Source organism: Clinocottus analis, unplaced genomic scaffold (assembly GCF_023055335.1).
Source record: "Clinocottus analis isolate CAN_PGR_092001 unplaced genomic scaffold, fCliAna1.0.p SCAF_2, whole genome shotgun sequence".
Taxonomy (NCBI): Eukaryota; Metazoa; Chordata; class Actinopteri; order Perciformes; family Cottidae; genus Clinocottus; species Clinocottus analis.
The window spans coordinates 4,525,951-4,540,930 of NW_027175931.1; the positions used below are offsets into that span (position 1 = coordinate 4,525,951).

Sequence of the window (14,980 nt, forward strand, 5' to 3'; positions counted from 1 at the left end):
CAAAGAGACGTATGGTGATCCATGTGCATACGTTGGAATTTTAGAAACAATTATTCTCCAGTTTGTTGACCATTTTCAGACTCAAAAACATAACTTTCCAGCTGTTTTATATAAGTTATAAGTTATATATTTTATATTAATATCAAGAGGACACAGCTGTTTTAACTTCCTCTGCTATACTTCTCTGTGGATATATGGTCATCCCACGTGTCACGTGAGTGGTAGGTCACGGAGCAACATTAAGCGAGCGCGTCCAAAGTCAAACGTGACAGAATAATTGCGTTTTAAACATCCGGTAATTGTTTAGAAAAATAAAATCCGACTCCATCTCATTTGAATTGGAAGCACATGAGGGGTGATCTCTTAATTTCACGTAATAACACCAGTAATAATCACAATACTCAAAACCTGGTGAAAAAAAAGAGTCCTTTAATGTGTTTTTTTTCTTCTTCTTGAAAGTGACAGTTTTTATTTTGAAGGTTAACTTTCTGCTGGAAAACCAGTTTTCTGTTTGTTGCAGAGCATGGGAATGCCAAAACCAATGTTTTAACAGTGATAAACCTCTTTGAACCCTTCAACCTTTTCCCTCTGATTGCTCAATTAAAAGGAAGTCATGTGTGCTGTAGCTGAGCTGAATAGGTTATTAAGTGTTGCAGATTGTTAAAACAACACCTAACACACACACAGCAAAAATATGAGATATAAGAATTATATGGAAAAACAAGAGAGCCAAATGTTTCTGCTTTTGTGCCCTCATGAAGGCGGCCAAGCCCCACGAATCAATCTAATAACTATATTTTATATAACTCTTCATTTACAAATGAAGAGAGTTGGTTTCTATTTCTATTTTGCTGCGTCTTGTGGCCCCTTTCCGGAAGGAAACGTAATATTCCCATTCATGAGGTCATTGATTTCCTCTGTGTGTGTGTGGGGGGGGGGGGGGGGGGGATATTAGTGGTTCACTTCCTTCCTTAACCTCCATCTGGACAGAAGCAGCAGCAACATAAATCGAGAGTGTAGGAAGAAAGTGAGGGAAAGCGCAACTGGCAGCAACAATTTGAAGGAGCAGTTTCCCAACAAAGCCACTCATAACGTTGTGACAAGGGCTCTCGCACACGAGCCACGACTTAATGTGTCCAGAGGAAGTAAAACCGACCAACACTGTTGCAGTCAGACATGTGTTGCCGTCTCCTCAGTGCAATCTGCTGGCTCTGCCTTCTTCACACCGGTAAGTGAGAAGTTTGAGTTCCTACTAATCTGAAGTCTATTTCCAATTCTTATTATGAACAATGGAAATCTCCCTCATACATTGTGGTGAGAACTGTTTCAGTCTTGCCTTTGAATTCTACTCTATTGGACGCTATCTTTGATGAAGGTAACTCAAAGTTTGTAAGATCTTAAAAAAGAAAAAGGTAGCTCTAACTTATTGTTGAGTCCATTTTTGGACAGGTTTACGACAATTTACATATCATAATTGCACATTAAAGCTGTGAACTGTGTTCCGTGTACTTTGTATGTGAAATGTTCCACACTGTGTCGATGCCACTCACTTGTGACATTAAAACCTTGTTTTTGAGTCAAACAATTAATCTGGCGAGTCTGATTCTGGAGTCAGAAAAAAACCCACAAAATGTTTAGATGCATGTCTATTGAACACATTGCCAGTTGCACCAAAATGAAGCAATCTTTTGTGTGTAGTTCTTTTTTTCAGCGAAGGATAACTCCATAATTATCTTTATCAGTCTTCTGATGGTTCAATTAAATGGCACATCAGAGCAGCAACAGTCTCTTGCCTCACCGTGCTGAGGCAGCCATGCTTCTTTTTCAGGTCTCCGGGCGGAAGAATGCAGCCAGGGGGTTCTGGCAAAACGTGAGACATTGTACGTACCAGCAGGACGCAGTCTGACTCTGACCTGCGTGGTCCAGCACTGTGGAGGCGCCTGGACAGGAAGCTGGTTGCGGAGAAATTTAACAGAGGAAACGCTAATTGCGACGTGTTGCCTGACCAACGTGACGCTCTCAGCCAATCGAACTCAACTGATTTTGAATTTCCCGAGTGTCAGCGATTCAGACGAAGGCCCCTATGGATGCAGAGTTAAGTGGGCTCAAGGGGACACTGAACAGGGACATTTGAAGTATGTGAACGTCACTGCAGGTAGGTACACTTCATATAATAACGGGACAGCGCTTGGGTTCTTCAAACAGAAGAAACATCGACGTGTTATTGTTGTCCTCCTGCAGCCGTCCCTTCTCAGAGGAGTGCATTGCACCGGGTTTTGGTCTGCGCCGGTGCTTCTCTTTGTCTTCCCGTCATCCTGGGATTGGCTCGTTGTCTGAGTTCAGAGGTCAGGCCCCGGCCACTTCCCAGGACACTGTCCATGTGCTCGGCCGTCTGCAGAGACCGACCACAGCCGGCTCCACAGCCGCCGCCTCGATGCCCCATCGCTCAACAACCAAGCGTTTCCTCTCACAAAGGTATATTGTAATTCTTACTTATTAGCCTGTAACATTGAGACAAAAAGGTTACCTCAGCATTGTTACAACTGCTCTATTCACTGTAGTATTTGTTGTTGTTGCTTTGTTTGCATGTCACAGCCGTCCCCAAGTCCGTACAGAAGACTGAGGTGGGTGGACGTCCTGTTTCAAGACAGGAAGCCCTTTGCAGTTTGTTTGTTTCCCTAGCATTTGAATACCCCTGCAGTCCATGCATATACCTTGATCTACTTTCCCCATTCACAATGTTACAGGTGGTGTATGCCGATATTTCCCAGGATGCACTAGTACAACAGGGAGCCACCAGACCGCCTCACCAGTCCATTGTGTACTCATCGCTCAGATTTTCCTGACTGCAAGGCGGGAAATTGCCTGCCTGCGATACATTTTCGTGGGATTGTGCTCGATCCTCGACGCCTTTCGGGATGGCGTTCGACGTGGACTTTTGGAATCTGGGAGCTTCTCAAACGCAGGGCTGCATTTTCTGTTGATCCTGATGAATGTGTCTACCACCTTGAACTCAAGACTTTCACCTGCACATTGTGGAAAACTATTTGAGAAGAGGACAAAATAATCCGGCGGAGTCCATTTTGTCTGCCCCGTGTCGGTGGATCGTCCTGATTGTATTCGGATGTGAGGACTGTTTGAAGTGCCAAAGGAATTCGCTCATGTGCAGGCAGAATAATAGACAGCAAGTGGAGCAGATAATGAGGAGCTAATGCAGCGTGCATCAACCAGCTGAAGCGTCCAGAGGGGAAAAGATTCGTTCTGTGGCATAATTTCACTTTTTTGGGTTTCTTTTGAAACGTACCATACTGTTAGACCAACTAAAAGTATTTTTTTTATTAATATTGTGTAACAAACTTTGTCTATAATACCCATCCATATGTCCATAACACTAAATAAACGATGAACTCCCGTATTGTGATTGACGTGTTAAAAATGAGAAACCACATAAATGACACAAAATACAACATTTTATTTTAGAATAAATTCTCAATGGCACGTTACATAACCAAATATACATATACATGTTTAGACATCTTTTAAATTAATATATTTCCTTTAATCTTTTGACCGTATTAATTAGCATACTCTGCAGTTACATTTTTCTTATTTTTTACATGACATCGACGCAAAAGAAGTCATCATTTTAATAAATTAAGCATATTAACAGAGGAAAGGCTGCGGGGCAATTTAGGCGACACTGTACCTGCTACAAACTAAATGCCACCTGGACTTCCCCCGCGTCTGTGTGATTTCTGTCCCTTGCTCGAGGTAATGTCTGGCCTACGCTAAGTGAGCACAGTGAGTATTAATCAGCGCTGATAACTAAAGCGTCCACCTAAATCACTAAGAAGGTTTTTTTGTTTAGTTTAGAACTGACCTCCCCCACCTCAAATCTGGGATTCGAGTGTCACGATGACAGAACTTCACACGCTTGTCAAGCCATCCAGGAATGCTTCTCTCCGCCGTAAGAGCACACGGATGTTCTTCCAAAAGGCCGAGCAGCTTGGCTGTCGGGTCACACGTGGGAACACATCTGTATGTCTGCAAGCTTTTTGAATTTTGACTTCCTTGATTAGAACACTCCCACTTTGCTCCGCTCACTGTAGTTTGTGCAGCTCAGGAGGAGACCTTTAGTCCCGTTGTGCTTGTAAGCAGCTGGCTTTGCGATTGACTTCTAAGAGACTTTGTAATACCAACTAACAAAGCGTCAAAAAAAAAAAGGAAAAAAGTTCACATTCAAAGTGTTGTTTTTTTTTTGCCAGAGTGTGATTCAAAGGTTTGTTTCAACCTGAAGCATCTTCTTTTTTATTATTTTTATTTTTTTCAAGTCTTCTTCATCAGCTCGCATTGGCGGGGAACTTATATACCCGGGGAGAGACGTTCCCGTTCAAAAAGTTCCACCGAAACACAGACAGATACACCGAGCTAGCAAGCTTCAATGGGAGGTATCGGAAAAGGAGAAATGTCAGTGCAACGTCTATTTTCAGCAAATGACGGCGTGGATCGGCTACCCACAGCTGTGTTGTAACCAGATCCACCAGATTCTTGTCCTCTCACACAGTGAGGGAGACGGATAAAGAGAGAGAGAGAGGGATAGAGAGAGAGTAGGAGAGAGAGAGAAGCGCATCAGGGGTGAAAAGGGCTTTTGATAGATTGTAAGGCGCAGCTTTGGCTAAAATAAGCTTATGGCAAAATGTGTTGGCAGTGTCTCCTACTCTGGCCCATGTGACCTCACTTCCACTAACCAAGCACTCGACTTCAGGGATATGAAGTTACCCTCCGAGGTACAGAAACGCTGCCGTCGGTATCGCCTACGCGTCGGCAATGTCGTGTTCATAGTGCAGCGGACACAATGCGGCAGCTAGCAAGGTTACAAAAGCATCTCGGAAATGAAAGGTGTTCCCTAGAAAAGCGGGGTTTTTTTTCTAAATATATATGCAAAGAAACTCAGCTCAGCTCCCCCAGTGGAGAGTTAAGACTCCCCACGTTGTCGCCTCCAGAAAAACGCTGCTACTGTCAGTCTACACGATGTCACCGCGCACGTGTGTGTGTTTGTGTGTCCTGTACCGTCGCCCGACGTACCATTCAAGGGGGGGAAAAAGGCAACAAAGAGGGGGAAACATCCTGATGTCGGACCATTCTTAGCAGTCGACTAGATAAAGAGTAACAGCTTCGGCCATAGTCTCGTTGTTACCGTTCTTCTAGATCGCCGTGTCCCACCATTGACCGAGATGCTTGAGAAAGAAAAAGCTGAGGCGGAGTCTGACTCGGCCCGACACTCACAGTATTACAGCCATGCTGAGACTCAAATGTGACGCGGACAACTAACAACCGAGACGCAGCGGCTCGTAACATTGGCAAAGCGTCGACTAGTTTCTGTAGTCAAAGGTTGGTTAAAAAGAAAGCCAACATGGCGGCTGCTTCTCCTCACTATACACTCACAGTATTGTCAGTTTGTTTGTGGCGTGTGGTGCAGTTGGTCTTCTTATCGGATCCTCCTTGGCGTATGGAAGTGCTTCTACGCAGATTTGGTGGTTGTGGTTGTTGTTGTTGTTGATAGTTTTCTCTTCATTTTTTTTTTTTTTTTGCAGCTCCATCAACCCGCGCGGTCCCTTTGTTGTGCAAGTGTGATGTTTCCAATTCCTCAAAGCTACTCAGACTGAAAGGGAAAGTGAACACAGAGGCCAGTTAGAGGAGACAGCAGGCGTCGTTCAATCTGGGCCTAGCACCCAACACCAGTTTCAGTGGCATCACACGGGGATCTGGAGATAATGAGATGTGCCTAAGATGGACAGTGAGGGTATCAAAAACACAGGAGGGGGCTTTTTTCTTATCGCTTTCAGCCCTCTGCTCTAAATTCTGTTAGTTTTTGCTTATTTCTTATTTTTGGGTATGTGATTTACGCGTTCCCTTTTCATTCTCTTTATCAATAATCATCACTTTTCTTTAAAAAAATAGGCTCAGCGGACAGGCTGTACGACACTTACAGTTGTGGACGAGTGGCTCATTTTGTCAAAGCGGAACTTCAAGTTTGACCTCGGGGACGTCTTACTTTTCACATCTGCAGGATGTGGCAGAAGGGCACGGAGAAGAGACAGGAAGGGAATGCTCATTAGAGAAGCTGTCATCTCCAGGATGTCAAGCTTTAAAAAAAAAAAAAAAAAGGAAAAAACCCCTTGACAGCGTGTTGAGAGAAATAGCGGGTTTACCTGTCGGACTGCGGCACATGATGACAGGGGTACCTGATCCAGGGCTGTCGACGCTGAGGGAGGGACTAAAGGCGGATGAGCACGTTATCGAGGGATGGCTGCCCTGGAGGACGGAGAGCACAAAAGACATTTAACGTGCGGGAGGAGACGGAGGAGGAAAGAAGCCGAGGAGGCTCGGGGAACAGCGGAAGTCATATTTTAGTGAAGTTGACTGAAGCGCTCCTGTCAGCAAAGTCAAGAGGCAGGAAATACAATCGGAAGTATTGCCTTGCGAGGGAAGAGACATGCGGTCATTCTTAGTGGTTCTTTGAAGCTTTACAGTGCTTCAGCGATTCTGAAATACATTCATTCACTTTTGTGAAGCCACAGCAATTAGCCAGTTAGCTTAGCTTTAGCATAAAGACTCAAAACCAGCTCGCCCGGCTCTGAACAAAGCGGGTACAAATACAAAACTCTGCACCACTAAATCAGTCCTCAACTTTTTCAACTAATATTACGGCCCAACTTTTTTAAATACATGAGTGACAAAAAACGTAACATGACAAAAACGGAGAAGAAAATCAAAGTGGGCTTTTTATGTGTGTTATGCCGCTGTCAGCTGTAATGACCAAAATACATTTGCTGATAACTCAGTCTACGGCTGATTCCCCTGAGCCGTCACTAGGAAACCAAATTCAATGTATACGGGGTCATATTTCCTCACGACAGAGAAAATGGAGCTTTTACTGACGCACAGATGCACGCCATCTTTCCACTCTGTGTCACTGCCTCTGATGGCATGTGAGCCAGAATGTTTGTCCCGACCTAATGATGTGTTTCGGTCATGTGTAAAGTGAAGTGAAAATTCCCTTCCCTTCCCTTCTGTACGTCCTCAGACCACCAGATGGTGTCCTGAGTCCCACCAGTGAGCGCTGGCCGACTGGTAGCACCTGTAAAGCTCCCGAATAAACGTGTTTGTTCAAGATTTCAAGCGTAAAAGTGCTGTTTTTAACGGGGGGATGTGGGCCGGACTATTTCTTGGCAGGAAGGAAAGACTTCCTTGAGTCCTTTCCCAGAAACAGTCTGGCACACAACCGCCCCGTGAAACCACAACTTGTTGTTTTGGCACTTGGGTATTTGTGCGGATTAAACAAGCAAGCTAGAACATATCGATTACTGCGCTTGAAAAGGTGCTGCTGTGGCTGATTGTCTTCTCTTCGGAGAGAGCCAGGCGAGCTGTTTTTCAGGCAAAGGAATCTAATTTCTCCTTAAATGATCACTGGTGTTCTGCTACAAAAGTCTCTATTTTCTCTGGCCCGGAATAATGACATTCATAACAGCCCTCCGTGTGATTCCCATGCAGTTAAATGGTGAGACTAGGAACAATTGGACGGTGTCCTCTGATGCACAGAAAGTGAGAGGAGCTGTAATCGTTATAATCAATGTGCTGATGTCCAACACTCTCTATTAGAGAGCTCTGGGTAATTACAGACTATTTCACCCATGAAAGCTTTGGCGCTACCACTAACCGCTCACTCTTTTAGGACTGCGTTCCCAAAATCTGCTCCCACCACTTTCAACCCAAACGCAGTTTCCTCCCCCTATTTTTTTTCCAAACAACCCCGTGAGTGTCGACACTCACCGTCTCCAGCTCTTCCAGAGCTTCTGTTTCCCCCGTGGTGCTGCTGAAGCTGCTGGTGCTGGATGACGAGCGAGAGATGTTCGGTCTGCCGCTGCCGCACTCCTTCAGCTTGATGAACGGCCTTTTGGGGGAAACAGAGGGAGGACAGGGCGTTGGAGACACTTAGACCTGAGATAAAAGAACAAGTTTGCCTTAAGATGATCTCTGTGAGCAAATGTCAGTCTCACCTCTCTTTGTTGGGGCAAATCTCAGGCGAGCTGGGATTGGATGATGTCTCTGACCTCCCCTCTTGGGACAGCGGGCAGAACTCCAAAGGCTTTTGGTCGCTGCAGACGAAAGAAAACGCGCGTTAATGACGTCGCCTCGACGAGACGTCTTCCGAGACATCTTCCGAGACAGGAAATGCAGTGGCCTTTAAAACAGCGAGTCCTGAAACACAAACCCGCGCGCATGTTTGTCCGATTCTGTGCTGGAGTGGAGACGGGGGAAGAGGCCGGAGCGCCGCTTCACCGGACTCTTCAGGGGAGACTTGGCTGACAACACAGGAGGCTGAAAACCACAGATTATAGATTATAGGCTTCGTCTTATTACAAAAAAAGAAAACACTCTTAATAACTGTCCCTTAAATGACATATTTCACTTGTTGACTAAGAGGCTTTCTCTAAAAAGGACAACACAGGTGTAGTTATTTTCTATTAGCATTCTTTTTTAAAAATCCTTAATTATTGACTTTTTATTCGGAGTGAGCAGCCATCTTGCTTCGCCCCTTCGTGCCCTCGTACTCACAGTGAAGGTGCTCTTTGTGCATTCGCTGGTGCTCTGCGGCAGTCCTCCTCCGCTCACGCTGGCCGGGACGCCGCCTCCTACCCCGGGGCTCTTGTGACGGTGAGACCCCACCATGGTCTCCATGGAGTGGCTCCTGACACGCATGGCTCTCTGGAGGAGGAGGAAACGAAGAATGAGTGGATGAGGAAGAGATGAAGACCAAGGTGCACAGAGGAAAGGGAAAGGAAGAAGATGGATAAAGGAGAAACCAGTGAGTGAACTGAGAGAAGAAAGTAAAATAAAGGTGCAGAACAAAGCTGTGTCTTATCATCTTCAATGCAGCGTTCATTTTAATGTGGCATCATGGGTGCTATTGCACAATACAGCCACCAGGGGGTGCAGTTCTCCAAGAATGAAGCCAAATAGGTTGGAGTTGAATGAACAAATGTTGTACTCATCCGTTTTGTTCTTTTGTATGTATTTATTAAATAAATAGAGAACAAGATGTCATAGATGTTAGAGTCCAAAATCAATTCCAGGCACATAAATTACTAAAATTAAATTGAATCAAATTGAAAAATGCAACATGAAGAGCTTGTTTTCTTTGAAAGCATAAACACAAACAACAACATATAAAAACAATGTTTATTCATAATGTGGCGATCCTCTGTTGAATTTACAATAATGCAAACAGGTAATACACAGCGGCTGCCAGGGCAGCAATGAGAACAGCGCCCCCTGGGACTGACTGCAGAAAGTGCAAAGTAGCTGTCCATAATGCCTGTGAAGAGTAGAGAGCCAAATTATCACATTAGTCACACGTTCAGAAAACAAAAACACAAACACAGGCACGCACACACGCACACGCACACACACACACACACACACACACACACACACACACACACACACACACACACACAGGCCAACAGATGAAAATACACATGTTAATAGTCACATTAACATCAATTAGCCTCAGACTCGCAACGAGAATTCGGCCATTTTTGATATTAAAAAAGTGTTTGCACTCATTTTCACACACCCACACACACAAATGCACATAAGGGGCGTAGGTTTGAAGTTTTGCAGGTCAAACACTCCTCTTTTCTGCATTCTGATGATTTGTTTTGTGCATTCATTTTGATGAAAAGCAGGCGACAAAGCATAAAGATACAATGGAAAATAATGCAGTCAGGCTCTCATGCCTTCTAGCTTGCTTTAAAATATTCTCCTGTAGATCAGCTTTTCTCCTTTAACGTCAACACGTGGAGGCATGATTTTCTCTTCTTGCTCCTTTTGTGACAGGAAGTAACCTCTTTCAGTGTCAGCGTGAGAACGTTTCAACCCCAATGATGAAATAATTGACCCGTTAATTCATAAATCACTTTACTTTAATAGCTTAAAGGTGCAATATGTCTGCTCGTATAAATCTCACATATCTGGGAAAAAGGTAACATTACGATCCTAAAGTCGTAACTTAATGACAATGAATGTCATAATACTTGAATACAAATCATGTAGCGTCCGGTTTAGACTATGACTGTGTGTGTGTGTGTGTGTGTGTGTGTGTGTGTGTGTTTTAACCATGTTGTGGGGGCATACAACTATTTCTCACATTGTGGGGACTCACCTTCCTTCTGGGGCCAACATGCTCCTGCTCATAATGTACATCATGACAGACTTGCTTTCAGGTGAGTTTAGCTTGAGGGTCAGGATTGAGCTGGTAGCGGTTTGCGTAAGTCTCCAATGTAAGTCAATGAATTGTCCCCAAAGCTCATGAAAAACACCACATTTTGTGTGTGCGCGAACATATCGGTCGGCACATGTCCGTACGGACCACACACACACACACACACACACACACACACACACACTTGGCATATAAGGTCAAAAAAGCAGTAGCATCAACGCTACTGATGGTTTAGCCCCTTAAGTCGTCTTGCACACCGGTGACATTTAGTTGACCTACAGCAAGAAAAGCTTTAGACTCCAGGGCCGTAATGATGGTGATTAAATAAATGTCACATGGCTGAGGAAACATCACATGCTGTCACGTATACTGGCGTCCGCGTTCGTGTTCACCTTGAAGGACTCGAGCAGACCCCCGTGTCCCCCGTTCTCCAGCTTGTCCTCCTCTCCCGGCAGGCCCAGACCCAGCGTCGCCTGGCTCTGTCTGTGCAGCTCGTCGTGGAGGTTGTCCAGCAGCGCGGCACGAGTTCGCCCCTGGAATCGATTCACACGCACACACGCACACACGAAACTCATGTCGGAAACCATCGGGGTTGGTGGTGATTATGGACGACGCTGAGCTGTGACTGAAGGCATGCTGTGGCGTTTGAGTGCGGTCGTGCGGACGTGTGTCACCTCTAGTTTGGCGAATTTGTCGGATTTGTAGCAGGCGTTTTCAGCATTGATCAGCTTCGTCAGCAGGAAGTCTCGAAACTCAGGACCCTGGAGAGAAAGGAGAGAGAGGGGGAGAGGTGTAATAAGATGAGGAACCAGAGGGATGGGCCACGATAGAGAATGGTCACAGTTGCAGTTCACTTTGTCTGATCGTGAGGATCGACCTCACTGATTGAAATCCTCATCTGCCTCATCTGTTCATGAACCTTCCACTGCGTCCTGAAGCCAGATTGTTTTTAAAATGCAGTTTCCCCTTTTGTGACAATGATCTGATTGAATAGACCAAGCGTTAAGCAGTTTGACTTGATTTAAATAAGACAAATTCAAATGCTGAAATGTGGTGGAAAAGTGTAAAATTCAGCATACAAAATCCCACTTAAGTAAAAGTTTTAGCACCTATAGTGCTGGTTCTGTAAAGCTTCTTCTCTGTAACGCTTCTTCAAATTTGTAATCACTTTCAAATGAACTTTAAGCCCTTTAAAAGCAAAATGATTTGTCCAGGTGAGAATCCAAGGTGTTTTTTTTTAGGTGCCTCAGCTCATTTCAAAAACTTGAGATGCGAGGTGTTTTGTTTTTGGAAAAGTCAAGGTGATCATATCTATGACTCATGTCTGTTATATTCCCCCTCTGCTGATCACACAGCTCTCTCACCTTCCTAAAGACAGCTGGGTTCGGGAGCGGGGGTCCAAAAGGAGGCACGTCCTCCCTCGCTGTAACAGACACCTGTTGACATAAAACAAATAATAGTAACACGTGATTAAGGTGTATTTCAGGAGGGCTCGGGTTTCGAACTTCGAGGAAAGCTCGAGAACACCCTATCGTCGCCAGAGAGTGAGTGATTTATTGTGCGCTCTGCCGCGCTTATGCAGTTATTCATGTGAGCTCAGTTTATTTTCAACCAGCGGACACTTCCTTGCAGCTTGTTTGAATTATGACTTTCCAGCTAACGGGCAGTCCCTTTACCACACAGGCCTGCTTCGTACCTTGTATGTCGTGTGCTCCGTGCAGGGGTTCTCAACCTGCACCAGCAAGTAAGCGTGCAGGAAATTGGAGGCGATCATGTCTGGAACAAACGGCGTGGCATCTTCCTGGAAGACGGCGGCCACGATGTCATTTCCTATGTGCCTTTTCCTCTGGAGCTAAAGAAGCAGAAGGGGGAGAAATTCATATGATTATAGGTTGTCAACAGATGTGAAAACCTCTACGACACATAATCCACTGTATCCACTGTGGATTTATTTGTTTCTAAGGAGCGTTGTATTGACTTTACGTCAACGTAACATATTGGCAATATAATGTATCGTAGAGAACAGCATAACACACCTTCAAAACGCCACGTCTAACCGGTTTAATGCTGATGTTTTTTTTTTTTATTTTGTTCAATCCATTGAGCCGCGGCTGCAACAATAATGAGGCCGGTATCAAAGTCTCGTACCTGCTGGACGTCTCCTTCAGTGAAGGGAAGCTTGGTTGACACGTGGAACATAATCTCCCTCCGTCGGAATACAGTGTAGACAGATTCAGACCCGGTCTGTCCGTGGGATACATCCAGCCCACCGCGGAAGCTGTCACATTATCAAAGCACGCGCGTCACACTCTCTCCGTGAGGCCTCCAGCGTTCAGCAATGAGATAGATTACATTTCCGTGCATTTTAAATGTCAGTTTCATCACATTTCTTTTCTTAAGTGGAGCTCAGGCCACACAGAAATATTTGCTGTAACGCGTCGGCTACAATTCAAAGCCTCGCTAACCGGAACGCTAACATGTGTGAGACAATAAAGGCAGTATACTAAGCTCTTGTTACACACCCACAGGGCACTTTGTCTTCTCAGATCTGTTTTGATAAGCAGTTTATCCCGGTTGCACGCTAACGCCGAATCAGCAGGACAAATTGCTCCAAGGTTACAGCAATAAAAACCTGCTCCATTGCAATTCACGACAACGGCATCGTTCTTTGGATCCTTGTTGACCTCTTTAGTCTCACACTTACTTTGATGTTACTAAACCCTGCTCCCCCCCCCCCCCCCCCCCCCAGTTTAAATGCACTTGACTCTGTTTCTTTCCCTCTTCTTCTTCGCGTCATGTCCTACTTCGTCTCTTACCCTTTGAAGTCGTGAAGTTCAATATTGTCGCCCAGGATGCCGACGAACTCCTTGAAAGCTGGCGTCTCCTCGTTGTTCCCGAACAACTCTTCCTCTGATGTCTGAGAGGAGGAGACATTATTGTGGTACGGAGCGAAAGAAATAAATAAACAGGGCTGGATACATGAATCAGTGGATGAGATCTCTGACTTCTCACCTGTCCAAACTTCTGGTAGATGACTCCAAATTTGAAGGTGTTGTTCACCTCGTGTTCGTCGTACGCCACCATCAACTGGGATCCCTGCACGTACACAAAAGCAACAATGTCCTACTTATTTACTTGTTACACAAATTCTTCTTGCTGTGGTAGTTAGGAAAACATGTTTTTGCCGTTCTCCAACATGTCTCCAGGGCACGTAAGGCTGATATGCGACAAACTGTCACTGCCCTCAGCGAAGGCGGTGAACTCGTCGTTGCCTCTTGCAGACTGAGACGCAGATGGGTTTTTCTTTCTTTTTTTTCCTGTCCTGAGGCACAGGCTGAACGCATGCTCCATCACACTCCTCCGCCCGGCTCACAGGAGGAGAAACGGATCCTTCACGTCCATTTTAGGAAGTTGTCGCTTTTGAATAATGTACTTACTGAGCTCGGCAGATGTTGGGGGGGGGGGGGGGAGGGGGTAAAATGTGATAAGTTGTGGGCTTATTTTTCTGGTTAAGAGGGCGTAGAGGCTGTAGCATTAGCACTTTCAACAGCACCGTGCGTCCTTGTCGCTCCGCAGAAGCAGACAAGAGAAGTTAACTCATGTCACCTTGAATGAATGAATGTATAACAGGCGGGATGAGCTGAGGTCGGACCCGTTGCAATGAGGCTGCGATTCGGAAAAACTCACCCGGGGGTAAAGGGCGGGGTTGAACTTCAGACCCGTGGTGTCGTCACACAGAAGCTGAGAGAAGAAAAAGACAAACGTCATTATAGAGTACGGAAAGTGTACAACTATTTAAACCGTGTTGCCAGACCGGATCGACAGTTTCCAGCAAAATCACGACCTAAAAACCACCCAGTTCAATACAAAATAGCCCAAATCATTATGTGCAGTAGAAAACACATCACAAGCATGCAGAGCTTCATATCTGCATCAAATGACCAACGATTATGTATGTATGTCCCACCTTATCCACAAAAAACTATTGAATACATCTCATGTAGAACGAATTTTGGATCTGTATTTTTGACTCAAAAAACGAGTCCAATTTTCATTTAACAGTCCCATCTGGCAAGATTGGATGCAGAAGGGAAATGCTATTACTTGCCATTGAGTGATGCACAAAAGCTGAATTAGATATACATATAAAATGATATAAACTTGCTCGACATACATCCTGGGTGTCTCATCACGTCACGCAGCACTGACATTAAAAGTACAAAATGTCTCTCGAGGAAATTTCTGCTGTTTCTCCTTTGAAAGTGAGTGTTTGATATCTTCACAGCTGTGTGTTTTCTGAAGGCAGATCCCTCCTATCGTTGCTATGTTCAAACAGGCATGTTTGACTTGCACTGGCTGGCTTCATTGCCACCTCAAGGACTGATTTCTGTCAGTGAATGACAGACGTCGCCACTTTTGAATCGCTCACTGCAAGGGCTAACAATTTCAACTAATGACGTTGGGTTTCCTTTTTTCTTTCGGTTATATCATAAAAAATGAACAGGAAGTGAATATTCCTGCTGTTTCTTTTTGTGAATTTCCTTCATTGGTTTATCTAAATTTAGGTTTATCTAAATGTGCTTGTATTAACTACTTATCTACATAATATGATTGTTTCTACTTTGTTGATCTGCTGTAATACATTTGTCTCAAGATAAGATAAGATACTCCTGGGCCGTGGGAGAGGAGGGG

General features: G+C 44.9%; 2 protein-coding genes across 5 annotated transcripts in view; one reads left to right on the plus strand and one right to left on the minus strand.

Annotated features, from left to right (window-relative positions):
- The first annotated feature begins 1,176 nt into the window (after positions 1–1,176).
- On the plus strand, positions 1,177–3,379 carry si:dkey-52l18.4 (uncharacterized protein LOC560708 homolog). The gene is made up of 5 exons (XM_068585866.1): positions 1,177–1,228; positions 1,829–2,155; positions 2,242–2,475; positions 2,596–2,624; positions 2,748–3,379. The coding sequence occupies exons 1-5, from the start codon at positions 1,177–1,179 to the stop codon at positions 2,844–2,846; spliced, it is 741 nt and encodes a 246-aa protein (XP_068441967.1). The 3' UTR covers positions 2,847–3,379.
- Positions 3,290–14,980, minus strand: part of rap1gap2a (RAP1 GTPase activating protein 2a) — a 77,517-nt gene continuing 65,826 nt past the window's right edge. For all 4 annotated transcript variants that reach the window (XM_068584257.1, XM_068584255.1, XM_068584254.1 and 1 more), the window contains 15 exons: positions 13,976–14,029; positions 13,301–13,384; positions 13,105–13,205; positions 12,437–12,566; positions 11,985–12,140; positions 11,653–11,724; positions 10,963–11,049; positions 10,681–10,821; positions 8,620–8,769; positions 8,276–8,382; positions 8,061–8,159; positions 7,834–7,954; positions 6,213–6,315; positions 5,991–6,064; positions 3,290–5,662 (listed from right to left, as the gene is read on the minus strand). In XM_068584257.1, coding sequence (XP_068440358.1) covers positions 5,654–5,662; positions 5,991–6,064; positions 6,213–6,315; positions 7,834–7,954; positions 8,061–8,159; positions 8,276–8,382; positions 8,620–8,769; positions 10,681–10,821; positions 10,963–11,049; positions 11,653–11,724; positions 11,985–12,140; positions 12,437–12,566; positions 13,105–13,205; positions 13,301–13,384; positions 13,976–14,029 — 1,488 coding nt within the window. In that variant the 3' untranslated portion in view covers positions 3,290–5,653. The remainder of the gene's footprint in view (positions 5,663–5,990; positions 6,065–6,212; positions 6,316–7,833; positions 7,955–8,060; positions 8,160–8,275; positions 8,383–8,619; positions 8,770–10,680; positions 10,822–10,962; positions 11,050–11,652; positions 11,725–11,984; positions 12,141–12,436; positions 12,567–13,104; positions 13,206–13,300; positions 13,385–13,975; positions 14,030–14,980) is intronic.